Source organism: Saccostrea echinata, unplaced genomic scaffold (assembly GCF_033153115.1).
Source record: "Saccostrea echinata isolate AGI-Se365-2 ecotype Australia unplaced genomic scaffold, CSIRO_AGI_Sech_v1 ptg000023l, whole genome shotgun sequence".
Lineage (NCBI taxonomy): Eukaryota > Metazoa > Mollusca > Bivalvia > Ostreida > Ostreidae > Saccostrea > Saccostrea echinata.
This window is the reverse complement of record NW_026889772.1, coordinates 12,265,391-12,284,857: the sequence shown is the minus strand read 5'-3', so window position 1 is coordinate 12,284,857 and position 19,467 is coordinate 12,265,391. Positions and strand designations below refer to the sequence as shown.

The 19,467-nt window shown below is 34.5% G+C and overlaps 1 protein-coding gene across 1 annotated transcript; it reads right to left on the bottom strand.

Moving 5' to 3' along the window:
* Nucleotides 1-6,587: 6,587 nt before the first annotated feature.
* Nucleotides 6,588-18,763, bottom strand: LOC133191295 (uncharacterized). Its single transcript, XM_061327046.1, has 3 exons — nucleotides 18,613-18,763; nucleotides 9,556-9,786; nucleotides 6,588-6,666 (listed from the first exon to the last, which is right to left on the bottom strand). The coding sequence occupies exons 1-3, from the start codon at nucleotides 18,761-18,763 to the stop codon at nucleotides 6,632-6,634; spliced, it is 417 nt and encodes a 138-aa protein (XP_061183030.1). The 3' UTR covers nucleotides 6,588-6,631.
* Between the last annotated feature and the right edge of the window lie 704 nt (nucleotides 18,764-19,467).

Here is a 19,467-nt window from a genome sequence, read left to right as displayed (position 1 = left end):
TTTGGCATATAAACAGTACAGATGCACTTGGAACCATGGCTACTGGGCGTTTTATTAGCTTATAGTCCAAGATTGAGTTTTCCTTTTCAGCAAAATATTTTCCGTGGATGACTGTTGACCCTGCAACAAACGATCCACCCCACTTGTCTGTTTTGGCTTTCCGTAGAGTTTTGCTCTTTGATGTGGCTTGTAAAAGATAAAAGTCATTGTCGTCATCCCCTGTGCACAGAACAGCAAACACTGTTCCTTCAGTAATAAAATCTGAGAGTGTTTCTGCCTCGGTATATTCTTCCTCAGAAATGTCAGGATCCTGATGTGTAGATTCGCTATTCGACTTCATTTTCATTTCTTTGGAAAGTCCAACTTGAGGTAAATTTTCACACTTTTCCCCTTCTAGACAACTGTCGCAGTAACACGACATATTACGTAATATGATTTTCCCGTCTTTAGATGTTTCTGCTCGATGTACGGCTCGAATTCCTTTAATTGGCTGAAAGTTCTCTTCAAACCTCGGGATTTCTTCAATATATCGAAATATTCTTCTTTTGCAGGCATGAGATCGCGGTGTCCTGAGATTAGCCTCTGCAAAATTAAATAAATCAAGCGCAGATCTTATTTGAGCTTTCCCGCGGATAACAGCCATATCAGCTTGGTTCTTAAGTAAACCTCCCGCTGCATCCTGTGGTCCTTTACCATGGCTACTTTCAAAATAATTTCGTATCATTTTCTGATATCCAAGCTCGTCAACGGAATGAACGAGATTTCCCAAACAGTTCCTGCTTTTATATTGGCTTTGACATCCGTCACAAAACTCATGCATTGTAGAGAGCGGGTAATTGATGGACTGCAAATATTCAGATATCAATTTCTGAACACATTTAACAAAATGATGGTCGTGCTTTTCGTCAGGAGAAATAAGAAAAAAAATGTTCACAAATAATATAAGGGTCATCGGGGGTGCTCGATACACCGTCAACTTCTAAAATAGCATGTCTATAAATCAGTGAAATGTGAATGGAAACCTCAGTTCGTTGAAAATAGTTTGACTGGATTTCAATCTGCTCACTACATCGGTAGTTTTCCGAGAAATCATGAACTGTTAAACATTCGTTTTCCGGTAAGTTTTCGGCAAGATTTTTCAGCTGATCCCTTTGCCATTTGGCCCTGAAATGATGACCTGGGAAAAACCCCAACACCTTCTTAAAATACTTTATCATCTCACCGGACTTTGTTATTTTGTCTACCAATGTCAGTTTCTTCTTGGTGCCATTTTTTGTTTTGATGTCAACATACTCGAATTTTTTCCAGTTTACATCTGGCGAATCGACACACATATCTAATTCAGCGTCACAAAATTTCAGCAAATGAACACCGCATTTTTCACAGCTTCTTTCTAAACAGTCTTTCAAATGTAAATTTCCATCCTCCGTATGGCACATCGTATCTTCACATAATTCCGAAATTGTTTTGTAAACTTTAAATGTGTTTTCGTCCAGCAACCCATCGTTTGCCAACTGATTTCTACGTGCCTTGAAAGCGTTGAACAAAAACTTGCTCTCTAGATGATACCTGCAGCAGCATGTTGTTCTATCCTTTTTCCTTGCAGATCGGACAAAATATGGCTTACATTTTTCAAATGTTCTCTGTGAAATCTGAATTTCAGGATAATGTTGGTTAAAAGACATGAACAGTTCACTCTGTGTTTTTTCTAGAATTTGAATAGCATGGCTACAGTAAGTTTTTGGACCTATTCGGACACGCTTGACATCAGTTTTATTTCCAGTGTGCCGCGAATTTTCAGGTAGACACCAAAAATCATATACTGTTTTTTGAACTTCTTCAGTTAGTTTATCTGACCTTGTTTTCCTTTTTGTAAACTCAAAGGATGATTGTTCTGAATGCAAAACTCGTTGTCGGATTCGAACACCCTTTGAGATCCTTCTAACTGGCATTCCGAGTTTTCTCGCAAGGTCAACTTTGGCCCTAGATTTTTGAACTAATGGTCCTGATACAGATGCAGCTAGAATGTCGACGACTTCCCGCGACTTATCACTCCTCTTAAATTTCACCGAATTCAAGAAAGATTTCACATCCTGTATAACCGATTCATTCATTTCCAATTCTTTGCGTTCTTCCGGTGATGGTACAACCTTTCTACGCTGTAGTTCCTTAACCGTGGGTGATTTCTTTGAGGACAAGTACGCCTTTACAGTTGCAAAACGTTTTAGAGGTGTCCTAGGAAGAGCTTCCTTTAACTTTCTTATTGCACGGGATTTGCTCATTTTATTTTGAAATATTTGTTGTTCCTCTTGTGTGAGCGGAAGATTGTGTTGCTTGAGTATTTTTTTCTTTTCTCGCCATCGTCTTTGTTTCTCTGTGTTTTTCTTGCGTTTTTCTTCCTTCTTTAATTTCTCTTGAATCTGTTTACTCTTAAGGACTGCCCTACTTTTCCGCTTTCTTTCTGTAGCTTGTTGTCTTTTTTCACGTTCTTCCTCTTTTTTCCGAGCAAGCCTCTCTCTCTGCTACCTCTTCTTTACAGCAGCTATAGATTGAGACAACTCCTTTGCTGGTCTCAATAATTTTTGTTTTTGTTTCCATTTTCTCTTTTGTTCTCTGCGTATTTCCTCTCTCTTTTCTTTGATCGTTGAGCAATTTGACATACCTGTACCAATATATGATACAAATTTTATAATTTATATGTAAACTAATATATTAAGGAACGATAAAAATAGTTATCATACAATATATCTATACATATGTCATCCAATAAGGAATGAAATTTGAATTTATTATTGAATGTTTCATAGACAACATAATGGCTGGGGGTCCTCTTTTAGGTACATGTGAAACAATATCATTTAAGATTACCCCACCCCCCAACAAGGGGAAAAATAAGGAATACTTTTAGATCAATTTTGTTTAGAGCCAAGAAGATTAAATTTACCAAATATGTTTAGAAAAAAAATAAGGGTTTTTTTATTCTTTTTTTTTTAATTCTTTAAAAAAAAAAATGTAATCCTTAATTTTAATGTATAATATCTATGCTATCCAATCCAAAGAGCCGTAGGCACACCTGTCGCGGATTAAAATGGGGTCTCTGAGGAGACTTCACCCCGAAATATTTTAATGTAAAAGACTGAATAAAAGAGAGAGAGAAACTATTTTCTTCCCTTTACTAATGCATGTTTTTGAATGATAATAATATACTTTATTTCCAAAACATTTTTTATTCTCGTCGAATTTTTCTGTCCTAAAAATTGTCTTAATTTGATACTTTTTACCCTCCTCCCTAAACTTTTTAAAGCCGATTCTGCATCTCTGTATATCGTACTGAATCGAACGGGACGGGAGCGTTGCTAGCAATTCAACATTGATAACACCATTTCTTTTTCTTGAAACACACTGAAGAATTAGTATATAGGCCTTAGTTTTGTCGACATGAAAAATTGCGCTGGTATGCATAATATATTGTTGTTTTAAATTGATTACCTTTTAATGAAAGCTATACATGTATTTCTTTGATTCGCTCCCTTCATATTGTCTATGACAACTGTATACAATAACCCCTTATAAACTGTTCATTTGCCACAATTCAGCAAAAACATACATTTATATCTAATGTAATCAAATTCATATTTGATTTAGATAGCAGAAATTCAATTTGCCGACGGTAATTGGCAATATAAAAAAAAAATATGCATACCACGTATTGTTCCGATTTTTTAAAATTTAAAGTTTGTCCCATATCGTTATCTGTTTATAATCATACTGTATACGTAACATGTGCGTCATTCCAAGGGCGGATCCAGAGGAGTGGTCAGAACCCCCCACCCACCCACCACCACCACCTCCATCTTTTTGCAGACAAAACTACACTTGAGAAATGAACAAAAGCCTTCATAAAAATTAGTATGTACTGATGAATTGTAAGTCTTAAAACTTTCCCATGTCTCCCAAAGAGGAAAAGGAAATGTAAACGGGATGTAGACTGTAAAAACTGTCTAAGCAGTCAGGTTGTGAATTCCCTCTACCCCCCTCCCCCTTTCATTTTGTGCATCCCCTCCATTTACAATTTTCTGGGTTTAACAATGAATGTGTTGATGTGTCTTAATTAAGGTGAATCTAAACCGTGAACATCTGCGCTTTTTTGTCGCGAGACGTCATAAGTGCAGATCACGTCAAAATCCTGTAGATAGACAAATTAGTAGAACAATTAAACTTCTTCATTAATTCATTGAATATCATTTCTGTTGCAAAACAAAGGAACAGGAAAGTCTAATATGGGTATAATTTTTAGAGAATAAAGAGTTTTTTTGAAAACTTATCAAGTGTTTGAAATAATTGTTTTCAAAGAGTACGAGTTCGGTACCATAGCATTTAAAATCACAGAAAAAACATTAGAAACACTGTCGAGGACATTTGAGTAGACAGAGATTCAGTTAGAATTTCGTATCATATTTTGAGACAAAAAACGTTTTGGAACCAATTAATAAAAAGCATAGTAGGAGATTATAGACCATGAGTAAAATAATAGGAATTGAAATATAAATAAGTCTTATAAACTTGGACTAAATAGGGCTAGTTTATATTATGAGACGCCATGAAACCGTGAAAGATTTCCTGTGACGGACAAGTAAAAACATGCGAAATTCCACATGAGCTATTTTTATGCATTGAAATTCATAAAATAATGTTTAAGCAGATCCTTGATACACTCCTTTCAGAATTAAATTGCATATTTTTTCTGAAATTTATACGACGGACTAAAAAAATCAAACAGTAAGGGTTATATGGAATCACAATGTTTAAAAAAAAACATAACGTGACATAGGGGTTTTATATGATATGAGTTTCAAATAAATGCTAAAACGTTTGAAAAGGATTTAAAAATGAACCTAAAATTTTTCAAGAACTCTTGTAAGCATCTGTTTTTGATAGATATTTGTGTAAATCAAATTTCCAGTTCTTTAAAAATATACAACACATCTCCATAAACACCCTTACCTGATCAAACTTTGAATTTATCCCCTCTTTTTTTTCCGAAGTCTACCTTCTATCTTCATGCGTTAAAGGGCGTATTCACTCAGATCTAACGATTTTTACGTCAAATTACTTATGATGTCATAAAGACGATGCTTTTTCCCGCCGACTGATATAAAAACTATCAATATTACAATTTTATAAATCGCTCATATATGTATTACAATTTTGAGTATATGCCTCAAACGTTACCAGTCTACATGTGTGTCTATGCATAAATATCAAAGGTATTAATATCTTAATGTAGATAAAATAAAAAATAATGACATATTTCCGAGTTTCAAAAGATTTTCTAATTTATTTTGAAGCAAAGTACTCAAGAGGTATTATTTATTTACACAATTATAGAGTAATGCATGCCGATATTCTCATTAGAAGGAAAATCAATTCAAAGCGTCACCAACACCGTGCGTAACGTCAATGTATTTGAAGAATTTGGTAATTATTTGAATAAAAAATTTTAGTTAAAAAAATACAAAGATATATATAAAAGAACCAAAAATAATTCAGTATTGTTTCATGGGAGAAATGATCGGCGAACAAATATACAAGAGTAGATAGCCACTCCTTCTTGTAAAAGACACTGAGCTAAAGACCGATTTATTATTTAAATTTACTGTCTGGTTCAATGATTTAAAGCAAGGATGGTTCATTTTGCCTAGGAAATAGAATATTGGAACTCTGTATGGTAATCTTTTTTGTTCTACAATTCATATATCATAAATATGCAGGCGTGAAGCGTTGTAGTTCATATACATGTACCTCATGAATTCTCAAAAAATTAATTAATATCTTTTTATTTACATTATTTTACTGATATCTTGCCACATATTTTTGTCATTCAACGATCTTTTTTTTTTTAAGTTTGCACTATTTTTTTACTTCAATTACATCACAATGGAAATATTCTTACTCATCCCACGGTAGTTCATGAGAACATGAACTTTTTCTAATTTGCAAAGAATCTTAAGGAAAAATATTTGGAAATGTAAATATTTATTTCCTATTGAAAAATAAAATATATGTCAGTTTGGAAAATTGTTGAAAAAGGGAATTTTTTTAAAATTCATTTTTAAGGGGATTAAGCTTAATTCAAAATAAAAAAAAATCATAGTTTATTCACGTAGTTCAATAAAGTAACATACATTTATCAGAAAAAAATGCTTGCCAGAATACCGTACATGTAACTACAATGAATGCACGTTTTTGGTTGTTGGTACAGTTTATATCATTAGCTGCAGGGACTACTACCTGAGTGTGTAATTGTATGCATGCGTTCAAGCGGAATTAATAAATTTCCTGTTACGTAGAGTCTGAGGTCCGCCAACAATCTGTTGGAATACCCAAGGTACATTTATAGAATTATCAAAATCAAAAAGCTTAAATTCATTTATTATATGATTAAATATGTATTCAGAATCATTCAGAAACATGTAGATACATATAACTGGCATTTAAATGACAGAATAGCTTCGCTCTTTCCAATGTGAAAATTTTGATGTCTCCAAAATCACAACAAAAACATGATTGTTAGAATGATTTCAAGTGTACACAGGAATTCGCCCATATTATGTCTTTTTGATTCCTCTTCTTAATTTTCCTTCTTTCTGTAGACGGAAACAAACTCTGTAAATAAAATTAAAAATCTTTAGTGATGTTGAAAAGATTTCCAGACTAGGAAAAGGTGTTCCTAATATTGCCAGTAAAGACTAAAATAATTACAGTAAAGCTTGTCTTATCCAGACGTAGTGTATTCCGAAATCTTGCCTATTACGATGTAAACTTTAACTCCATTGCAGCATATTGAATGTCTAATCCGGAATAAAAATACTAGATTTTTGATGGTTCAGTGGTGTCCGAATTAGACAAGTTTTTACTGCAATTGAGCTCTACGTAATAAAATGAGGATCCAAGACCTGATTCATGATGTGACCTAACCTGGCAGAGGTCAGTAATTCAGGTCAGGTCAATTAAACGAATGGGTCAGGTCTCGGCAAAATGTTGACCTCATTAGGAGTGTTTAGTTGTTTTATTATATCGATATGCAAAACAAATTTTCTTATTTCTATTATTGTAATATGTTAAATGTTTCTTTAGAAATGTTATGATGTTGCATGAGTTTATATACGATTTTTTTCTGACAAAATTTGTTTGGAAAATAGAACATGTATCTGATATCTTATGTCGCTGAGTTGTTTCTGCATATTTTGTTAACAAACATTTTGACATTTAAACATTAGTACAAACAACATTTTTAAATAAATGACCGGTGGTGTGTTGTACATATGCAATACGACCAATGTTGAGCGGAAAAGAAAGAGTCCATACAAGACGAGGATAACCTCCATCTCTGAGACAATATATTTTTCAAAATTCATGGAAAAGTAATATCTTTCAAAAATTATGTTGTCAGCAATATAATCTTTAATACATTAGGTTCATTTATTTTATTGATTAACTTACTGATTAATAATTTGTTTTTAAATTGACAGTTAAGATTACCATTTTCCACCATATTCTCTCGAGGCAAACACTTGCATGTACGTGCATTTTTTACTGCCTAATACAACATATAGTAAGAACATCTAGATTTATGCTTGCAGTCTGACCTAGCAGCAGTTATGTACCCTCTCCGATTTTTTTTTTTTTTGGGGGGGGGGGGGGCTTAGGATCTCCGTAATGGTGCAAGTGCGGGAGTGATTCACTACCGCACAGATTTCGGCTCAAATTATCAGTAAGTGGGTATTTTATTAACATATCTTACCTGAACTCATAAAATGTAGTTATGCAAGACATGGATTGATCCAAAAATATACAGAACAATCCGTAAATCGGTTATTTTTCGTGTATGTCAACCTCACAACTTGAATTTATCCGCCATGTTTACTGACCTTGATCGATTTTATTTTGGGACAACCAATGAGAATTCGGGATCTAGGGGAGCGGATCTGTTTAGGATTTCCCTTATTATAAGCATAAATATCACTGTTTATGAAAGAAATATCACATGGAATGCTTTTATTTATCGACGTTTAGTGATATCATACAACACAAACATTTATCAACACTGACATTTACTTTATCAAGTGATTCTAAATTTCAAGCGCAAGTCTCAGTATATCACGCGAGAACTGTCATGGCTGCTGAGGAGAACGACTGGAAAACACGCAGATTTATTTTCCTTGGTTTTTCGCGTATAAAGGCGTATATGATGTTGATAGTGAATCAAGATTCCGTCTTATTGGAAGGAAGTTGAATGCAAAAACAATTTATTTTGCCTGCAGTCGCCCGTATCTAAAAAATATATTGCACCATTACGGAGATGCAGTGGAATTGTAGCCCTCTCCTGAAAATATCAGATGAAAAAAACCGGAGAGGGCTACATTATTGCAACTAAGTCTGACCAATCATGAAGTTAAAAATTGTGTGTTGTTAACTTGTTGTTCAATGACCTAAAGACAAACCATTAATTCCGCTACAGCATAGAGATATCATAAATAAAGTCTTGCTTTAGTCAGATTTAAATGCGATTTTATTAGTTAATTTCCTTTGAATACAATATTGAATGAATATTTACTAGAGATAAGCAATTTCAATATGCTATTCCGAAATTGGAATTGAGTAAGGCAAACGAAAGATGAAACACATCTTTTCCAACTTTTTCAAGACTGAAGCTCTACTAGGTTTTGGACATATAGGATACTCAAAAAGAAATATGTCATAGAAATTTGATAACAGTTTGTACGTACTTTATTGTTGCCAAAGCACATAATTACAACGACATTTTCCAATATTATTACAATTGAAATCTTTCACTTTCTTATTTCTCCAACTGTACGTATTTTTTCTCGGCTTGTTTGCATGCATTTCTTTGAATATTGACCAATTTTGTTTTATATTAACTTTTCGCTCTGGAAAATATATTCATGCCCGAAAACAAAAATTGAGCTTTCTTATATGAAGAAGATTACATGTGCATTATAAATTTCTGGCTTCCTTTTCTCTATTTATGTAAAAGGTCAAGATAATGAACAGAGAACAATCTCACAAAACCAATCTCACAAAACGAATCGTCGCCCGCGTGGCGCAATGGTTAGAGCGTCTGCTCTAGAGTCGCGGCGTAAGGAGTTGATCCTTACGTCGCGGGTTCGAATCCCACTGTGAGACGTGGAGACCGGTCCTTCGGATGAGACTGTATAAACTGAGGTCCCGTGTCGCAGTAGGTGCTGGCACGAAAAAGATCCCTCACTGCTCAGTGGCCGTAAGTGCTGAGTATAGGACAAAATTTTCTCTCCAGCGGCAAGTGATGGGGTCTCCATATGAGTGAAAAATTCTTTAGAGGGACGTTAAACAACATACAAACAAACAAAAAACACAAAATGAATCGTGAACAGGGCAAAACAACAACAACAACAAAAAAAACAAAAACAACAACAAAAAACAGTCCTTTGGAAACACCGTACAAATGAACTAAAATTATCTTTATTTGATTCTTTATAGAAATAATACCGATACCATCAAACGTGAGCTCCCCGTCCCCGTCCATATCACCCTCCTTCACCAGCTCATCAGCGTCTGACCTTGAGATACCCATCGTCTTAGCAATTTCTTTGGCCGTGATAGTTCCGTCCCCATTGACATCCATTTTTGCAAAGCATTTTTCCAGGAATTGTAACTCCATAATCTGGGTCTCCAGCTGTTCTACCATCATTTTCTCGTACTCCTTATAGCTTAGATAATCGTCACCTGTAATAGACAAAACAAGAAGAAAAGCAGATGAAATTGATCGTAATTAAGTACATCGAGGCCATTTGACTAAAACCAGTCCGCTACTATTCACGTCTTGATGACCAAAGTGAATAGTTCGAAGGGGGGGGGGGGTGTGATGGCTTTAACAGACTGTACAGCAAGGGAACTTCTAATGTTCAAAGCATTACAAGATATATTTGTGAAACACGGATCAGTTTTTTCAAAAGTATGTCAAACTCAAACATCAAGGTCATAGGGTGAAAAATGATGGTACCCAAAGGAAGTTCTTGTCACAAGGCATACACAAGAGCAAGAACTGGTACCAACCGTTCTAAAGATATGGTCAAAGTTAATGTTTTACAAAAGAGTCAAGAGGTCAAAATGTTGGCACAAAGGGAAAGGTCTTGTCAAAAGCAATACACATATGACTAACATCAACCATTCAAAATTCATGGCTATGGTTACAGTTTTACAAAAGTCGGACAAAAGTAAATCAAATCTAAGGTCAAGGTCATGAAGTCAGAAATGTTGGTACCCAAAGAGGAAGGTCTTATCACAAAGAAAACCATGCGACATATCAAAGCCCTAGCATCAAGCGTTCAATAGTTACGGCCAATGTTAAAGATTATTTGGACAGTGAAAAAGGTGAAGATAATGAACAGTGATAGATTTAAAACAAGAGGCCCAAGGGCCTTAACGGTCACTTGAGTATAATACAACAATTTAGAGGGTCTAAAAATATATAATAAACTGATAGATGAAGCTTCGTTGCCCAAAAGCAAGAGAAATAGGATGATCAGAATCAATGAAATAATTAGTCTAGTATTCAGTAACAACTCATAAATAATCTGTCCCCCATTTTTCACTATCACCATGCAGACTACTAACAAACTATTAAGTGCTTCTGTACTATTTTTAACCCCATATTGAGACTCTCTTGGTCATTGAAGAATATTTTATGATAAGTTATTTTTGTCTCATTTTTATTTATCCATTATTTAAAAGTCTACTTGATCATTAAAACTATGAAAGTACCTTTTTTTTATTACACAATAAAAATTCTTGCATAATTCTCTTATTCTATTTACCTTTTAAATACATTATTTACAGTGATTAATTGTCAAAAGTGAATGGCAAAGGGGAATAACTTCTCTCAGTAGAATACAAATTAATAGAGCCCTGGCCATGACCAAAACACTTGACCAAATGGTTGCAAAGAATTAGAACCTCTGACCCTGGGACCACAAGTTTTAAAACTTTTGTAAGAAGCACCCTTGTTCATCATAACTTTGCACTTTGTTTATCTGCCCAACACTATGGAGCAGACAGGATTTATTAATAGAATTAATGCATTTTTACTGTATTATCAATAGAGCCCCATCCTTACATCAGAACATCTGACCCAGGGGGCATGAAACTCACAATTCTGGAAGAAGCACTCTTGCTCATCATAACTATACTCTTAGTTTCTTTGCTTTTTAACCAGGAGTAGAAAAAATATTTTCAAAGAAATTATGCTTTTTCACTATAAACGAATACCCCCCTCTTTTCACCTGAACCCCTGATCTGGGGCCATGAATTTCACAATTTTGGAAGAGGCATCCTTGCTTATAATAACCATGTACTTAGTTTGTTTAAATAATACCCAGGAGCAGAGAAGATGATTTTCAAAGAATTAATGCATTTTCACTATATAATCAATAAAGCCCCGCCCTAACACCAGAAGCCCTGACCCATGGACCATGATATTCACAATTTGGAAAGTGGCAACCTTGCCCATCTTAACTATGTACTTACTTACTTTGTTTAATACCCAGGAGAAGAGAAGATTTTCAAAGAAATAATGTACTTTCACTATGATCCACATAGCCTCATCCTAGTAGCTGATCCCCTGACCCTGGGGCCATGAATTTCACAATTTTGGTAGAGGGCTAAATGCTTATTACAATCATGCCAACAGTTTACTGTGTAATGGTTAAAGGGTTTTATCACGTTTCAAAATTCTTTGATATGACAAAGTTTACATGCTATTAAAATCATATATTTAAAAATCTTTGCTAGAAAATTAATATTTTTGATGTATCAGCGATTCAAAGTTTGAATTTCTCAATATGCATATTTTGATCGCCGATGTTACGCGCCATTGCTCTGACGTCATAGGTGTCAATCCTGGTCAAGCGAAGTACTTATTGTGTATACAAAAGGGCTCATTTGTTGTGTCTTTTAAACCTGTTAGAAAATAACTAAGTGATAATTGAATAATTGACAACTTGTAAGGTATAATTTAATTATGGCTTTATGGTGCACAAATGTGCATAAGAAAGGTTTTAGGAAGAATTTTTCCCCACATTTCCTGGACTTGGTCGAGAGATAAAAGGGGGGCCTTCCTCTGCAAATGCGATGGCATTTATCTCCATTCAGAACAATCGTTTTTGCCCGATCGATCACGACTTTTTTTTCTGTCCTAAAACATATTTTAAGGAAAGATACTTTTCAAAAAAATAATAAATGACAAACACGCATTTTTTTAAAAGTCGCACAGAATCTAGTAGGAATGTTGTGAACTTCGTAATGGCCTACGGCGCCATTGAAGAAATGTCATTTCTAGTACATGATTTTCACTGCTAGAGCTAATAGAAGATATACAGGATTTATTTATTTATAATTAATTAAAATAATTATGAAGGAGAATTTAAAATTCCCATATTTATAAATGTTTACGAAGTTAAACTTTAGTAATTCTTTCTATTTAGTTGAAGTCCCGAGTTGTCAACGGCTTCGTCTTCGGTGATTTGGTATTTATATAAACGCACTGAAGACGTCAAATAATGGAATGACCTGACATCCCTTGGCATAGACTAGCCCAAGGGTATATAAAGCGAAGCTTTTGGGAAGTCAGGCATTCAGAAGATAGCTGAAGAAGCCGACAGCTGAATCAGAAGCCGGCAAAAGAATTGTCAAATAAAGAAGTAGTAAGGGTAAGAATAGAAGCACCAGTGGCAAGTAATCCTAGGGAATTGATGTTAAGTTCTGGGTGTTGTAAATCTGAAGAAGATTGAGACACCCAGTTCTTTCCTATCAATAGGAACCTAGGAGGAGAAACACGGTGCAAGAATCATACCCGGTCCCCGTCTCTAGATAAGAGGAAAAATTTTTAATACTGTGTGATTTACTCTCAGACAGAGCGGTCTTATCAATCATTGCAATTATAAACTCAGACAGAGTAAGAGGAAAACTTAGTATCTATCTCTTGTAAGAACCCAATCATACACGTTACAATTGCTTGATGTCCGGGATTAAAGAAGATTTTTAAAGATTGCATTAATTTTGGTGGTTTTAGCCCCACCTCTAAGAACCCAGGGGACAGGGACCATGAAATTCACAATTTTGTTCCCATTCATACATAGATGCTAAAATTGGTTGATATTGGTTTAGCGATACCAGGGAAGAAGTAGAAAATGTTTACGTATAACGAAAGACAAAAACGAATAGCAATAGGTCACCTGAGTGACTCAAGATATAAACAATAGAAATTTGTGAAAAGGGCATAAAAAACAAGCCTCTGGGAAATCCAGAGGTGGGATCATGTTCCTACTAGGAGTAAGCATCCCCTGTTGACCGTCACACCCGCCGTGAGCCCCATGTTTTGATCAGGTACATGTAGGAGGAACATTCTATAATCAAATTAAGTATGAAAACAAATGACTAACTAACAGAGAGACGCACAGGCCAAAAACTTTATGCTCCTGAATCTCCGATTACGGGGGTATAAAGAATGTCGTAAGTATGATGACTAAAGCTTCTTTATTTCTTAAAGTATTGTTATTTTAATTCAAACGCATAAACCTAATGTGATCGTACCAATACTACACTATATATATATAGTGACTATGCATGTTGCAGCCAATGTTACATAAAACAATGACCCTAGATTCCAACTCTTAAAGTTTGATTACTGTTAGTCTGCTGGTGGACTTTCATACAGGAAACAAACAAGACATAATCTCTGCAACTTCATTAATCAAGCTACATGTAGGTGTGAATTAATGCTGACACGTGCTGCATCTGTACAGATATATCACACGATCTTTTATCCTGCCTCTGATAAAAATCTTGGAATTTCATTGGTCGAGAAGAATACTGTATAAAACTACATGATGCTGTTTACTGACATGACATTGTTGATATGTTCCTTCCACGTGACTAACTGACTTAGACCAGAACTATAGCTCGCTGGTTGAGAAAATTCAGATAGACAAACTAGAAATTTGGTTTGTCTGTCCGAATTTTATCAACCAGGGAGCTACGGTTCTGTAGCTACCTACTAACCAGATATTAAATCAATATCCCCTCCAAGTGACCTGCTGGCTCCCTATACTGTTTTCACTTGACCTCTCAAAGAGAATAACTGACGAAACATAAGCATCAGACAACGTCACAGTGTAAGCAATCGTAATGGAACGGTTTCCTTCGCCGAGAGAAAATAAACTTTATTGAAAAATCTTCGATAGGGTAAATTCGTCATATAGACATTTAGAGGGGTATTATAGAAATAAGTCGGACCCTTGAGAAAAAACGTATATTTGGCTTGGCTTACACCCTGCCAAATACGCATAATTTCAAGGACCCCATATATTTTCTTATTTCCCCTAACACCCCTACTAATGTTATTGTGATTTAAATTCAAGACAAGTGTTGTAGGTTGACCCATTCAAAGATTATAGGGTAGAACCGGTTTTATAAATGAAATTGGCAGTAATATAATTATATTCACAGAGTTACGGGCAAGGATCAGCTATTTGTAAATAATAACGGCCGTCACTTTTGAAATTGAAATCAAGAAGAATATATATTTTTTGCAATTCAGAAAGTTTTATTTATACTTCTGTAATATAAAAGAGAAAGAATAAACAATTTAATCTTTTTATTTTAAGAAATAAAATTAATATTACCGAATTTGTGTAAAATTGTCCAACTTTTGCGCATGCTTATAAGAGATTTCCCAACCTATGTGTCAAAAATGCATTTAAAAAAAAAACTTAAATTAATACTTTTTATATATGACTATTCTAAAAGATAGATGTTTACCTTACAATTATAGATAAAAATAATTACAATTGGTTATCATTAGCCCGAGAAAAATAGCCTTGAAAATGTATAACGGACGTTATGAGTGTCGGTCAACATGATGGGTTGACTTTAAACATTGAAATGTATGTAACTGTGTAGAAAATATACGAATATTTTATGTTAGGTTTAACTTAAAAGTATACTCAACAGGTGCTTTCCCATAACGTCTGCGTAAAGGATTTAAATACTAAATTATCGCAAATTTAGCAAAGGTACACAGGTGTCGGTCAAATTCGTAACGTCCGTAATCTAGGGCGTAAAATGACTTGCATATGCGATATATAGAACCAGTTCGTTTTTTCTATTAGTTTTACCACACATTTGCAGAATACGTCATCAAAAGTGACCATGATACAAAAAAAGGAGGCAAAGTGGGTGAGTTGCATTGTCGGTCAACATTTCTTAGTAGATAACTGGCGTCACGCTAATAACTAAATAAGATTTATATAATATTTCTTGATAAAATGGACAAGCCATGTTCTCCAATATGTTGAAATCTATAATTGTTATTGTTTGACACAAAAGTTAAGCATTTTTCTAGAACTATTACGATCATAGAGTTCGGCAGTTATATTTTGACTAACATAAAATATACGGATGTGACAGTTTGACAGAAAACAATGTCAAACCTTAACTTCTGAAGCACAATGATTCGATTATGTAACATAGAAATTTTATGGACATATTTTTCGCTGTTTTGATTATTAAAAAAATAATTTATTTTCTTTTCAGATGCCATGCTACCAGTTCCTTATTGATTTTCTTGGCTGATTGCCTGTTATGATTTGACCATTCTTAATCTGTGCTGATACCAATTTTTTTCTTATTATGTTATTAAAGATAAAATTTTATCAGTAAACTTCAGTTGTATGTTAACTGATTAATGAAGAACAAATAATAAATTTACTAAATAAAAATTACAAAGCCCGTAGAGAGTTAAAATGTAACTACCATGAAAAACCGTAACGGACGTTATATTGTAACATCCGTCACAGTGCTTAAAAAATTCATGAAAATACTTGCAGTAGTTTTAATTATAGTATTAGCAGAATGTTTGGATGTAGATATTTGACACACAAACTTCATTGCATGTATGAAATCATGTGTACTCTTAAGAAAACTTACGAAATGCTTTAAAAATCAGCGTCAATGTAACCTCCGTAACTAGCAAACCTTAGTTTGTCAATTTGTAAAATCCATTTTTGTCATAAGGTCAAATATAACATCCGTTTATTAAACAGGATAAAAAATTGTTAAAGGGAGAAGTAATGTACCTTATTCTGCTTTTTTAAAATGAAAAACTAGTTTTATTTCCTCATGAAGTGAAAAAAACACCGAAAACACGATTTCTTTGCAGAAAGTAAGAATGATGAAAATGCTACAGCAAGAGAATTTGACGTCACCTCCGTCACGATTAATTGTGCCTTATTTATTTTACAGATAGGTCATAAAAAGCTGTATTATTCATTCCAAGTGAAAGTGTGGTCAGATTCATGCATGTGGTGTTTTTTTTAACGTTTCGAGAAGGGCGAAAAAACCTCCAAAATTCGCATTAACTGTGTCAACATAACGCCCGTCACTTTTTGATCACCTATATTTGGATGCGATTTTCTTAAAAAATAAAAACGCAACTATCTTTTCTTTTTTAATTCATGAAGGAAGATATAAATATAGATGTTTTCAACTAGAAAAAGTGTAAAAATATTGACACAATTTTTTTCACTGTGACGGCCGTTATTATTTACAAATAGCTGATCCTTGCCCTTACATAAGATATGAAATTACGTGGTTACATAATATATTCAACATGCCACACCCCTTGGTTACAACAGAGAGAGCCAATGTAAGAAGAAGCAGTTTTTTTCTCTCTTTTAAACCATGAGCGCATGTTTGTCTATTAATCTCATTTTGACACAACATTATCAATGCAAATATACAACTACTGTTAAACGGAGAACAATTATAGACAAACATGACTATATATTAAGTCAGTGAAAAAGTGGGCGTCCTCATTATCGTACGGAGATTCAAGAAATTATGATGACCCCCGCCTTTGAAAACAGCTTCGTACTTCGTAAATACATACTTTTATGTAATGTAATTACGTCAAGTTGTAGATTAGATGTTGACCATTCCTGCAATTAAGAAAAATGCTTCTTTTGAAAGTTTATTTTGTCGCAATTTTCGCATGTCCTTAAGTGCAGTAATCCTTTGAAGCCCTTCACCGGTATATGGTGACATCTTTATATGAGTAAAAAATTCTCGAGAGGGGCGTAAAACAACATACAATCAATCTGTGTGAATAAATCCTAAGAGTATGTATGGCTCTTTCTTTTTCTTCCATTTTAGCTCACCTCAACGAAGTTGGCTTATGTAATACCCTCGGCGTCGGCGTCCCAGGTTAAAGTTTTTGGAGCAGATTTCTTTTCAAGTACTTCTATGCCCTATATTAATCAGAGATGCATGGAGGATGCTTCTAGTGTGTTTCATTGTACCAATCAAGGTTTCAGATGCTACAGTTTCAGTTAAAGAATGTTTTTGGAGCTGTTTAAGTTTTTGGAGCAGGTCTCATTTCCAAGTAATTATAAGCCCTATGTTGACCAAACTTGCTTGAATGATACATCTAAGGATGCACACTACGAGGCTTGCTTTGGATGCTGAATCTGACCTACATTTTCCAGATGAGCGACCAGGTTTAAGTTATTGTAGCAGATCTCATTTCCAAGTAACTATAAGCCCTAAATTGGCCAAACTTGCATGGATGATACATCCAAGGATGCACACTACTGGACTTCCTTCGGATGCTGGATCTGACCTATATTTTTCGGATGAGTGACCAGGTTAAAGATTTTGGAGCAGATCTCATTTCCAAGTATCTATAAGTCCTATGTTTGATCAAACTTGCATACATGATACATCTAAGGATGCACACTACTGGACTTCCTTCGGATGCTGGATCTGACCTATATTTTCCTAATGAGTGACTATGTTAAAGTTTTTGGAGCAGGTCCATTACTAAGAAACTATAAGGGCTGTCTTAACTAAACTCGCATGGATGATACATCTAAGGATGCACACTACTGGACTTCCTTCGGATGCTGGATCTGACCTTTATTTTCCGGATGAGTGACTAGGTTAAAGTTTTTGGAGCAAGTCCATTCCCAAGAAACTATAAGGCATATCTGAACCAAACTTGCATGGATGCTGCCTTAATGGACGAACATTCTTAAACTTTCTTCAGATGCTGGATTTGACTTACATTTTCTGGATGAGTGACTAGTTTAAAATTTTTAAATAAGTCCATTCCCAAGTAACTGCAAGCCCTATCAGACAAAAATCGTATAAATGTTGCATCTAAGGATGCACACTACTAGATTATTAGATTAGTGTGGGACTTTGCCTTACTTAAAGACAACATTCATTGAGGTGAGCTTTGTAACCTCTGATTACCTATGTTTATTTCACATTGTGTATTTACAATGTACTCTTTTGCTATGGGATGTCCTCCCTCTTTGTTTATTCACTGTCGTATACGTCGATAAGCAAAACGTCGTTTTCATCTTATGTATTATTTTCTTGCTGGTAATATTCTCCATAAGTAGCTATCAAACGCTAAATTGTCGATGTTACTGATTTTTACCCGATTTAAATGGTATCGAATAAATAAATTGATCCTGAAGTTAAGACACTTACCATCGTCATCGATGAGCTTAAACATCTCCTTCACCTGAGCTGTGGTTACATTCTGTCCCATCTTATTAGCGGCGTCTCTGAACTCTTTAATAGATAGGCGCCCATCTCCATTCACATCCATGGCACGAAACGACGCCTTAATTTCTGGCATCCTTCATAGTTTCTGTTCTTTGTATTTTTTCATATAAACAGTCTTTTTTATTATTGATTTTTTTTTTTTTTTTTTGCAATCCATTTAACCACGTGTTCGAAGTAAAATGTAAACATTTAGATGTCAAGTTAACGTTGCTATTCATTCAATGATTGGTCAATTGTTGGTGGTAAGATCCTCTGTGCGGATTAATAACAATAGCCATATAAGGTAAGGAAAGGTTTGTCATATATATTTTTTTTCTACCAGCGTATCGGGCGATTTTAGAAGAATTAACACTACTAAGCTCTAATTTTCGCCGTAAATAAACAAAAGCGAATTCAAGATTGTGATTTTTTTAATCCCACCCAGTTCTATTTAAATTCTTGAAAATCTTTTTTATAGGACGTGTTTTTAACAGAAACAGATTATAGAAATTTCCTGTTTACTGCCAATTTCATTTATAAAACCGGTTCTACCCTATAATCTTTGAATGGGTCAACCTACAACACTTGTCTTGAATTTAAATCACAATAACATTAGTAGGGGTGTTAGGGGAAATAAGAAAATATATGGGGTCCTTGAAATTATGCGTATTTGGCAGGGTGTAAGCCAAGCCAAATATACGTTTTTTCTCAAGGGTCCGACTTATTTCTATAATACCCCTCTAAATGTCTATATGACGAATTTACCCTATCGAAGATTTTTCAATAAAGTTTATTTTC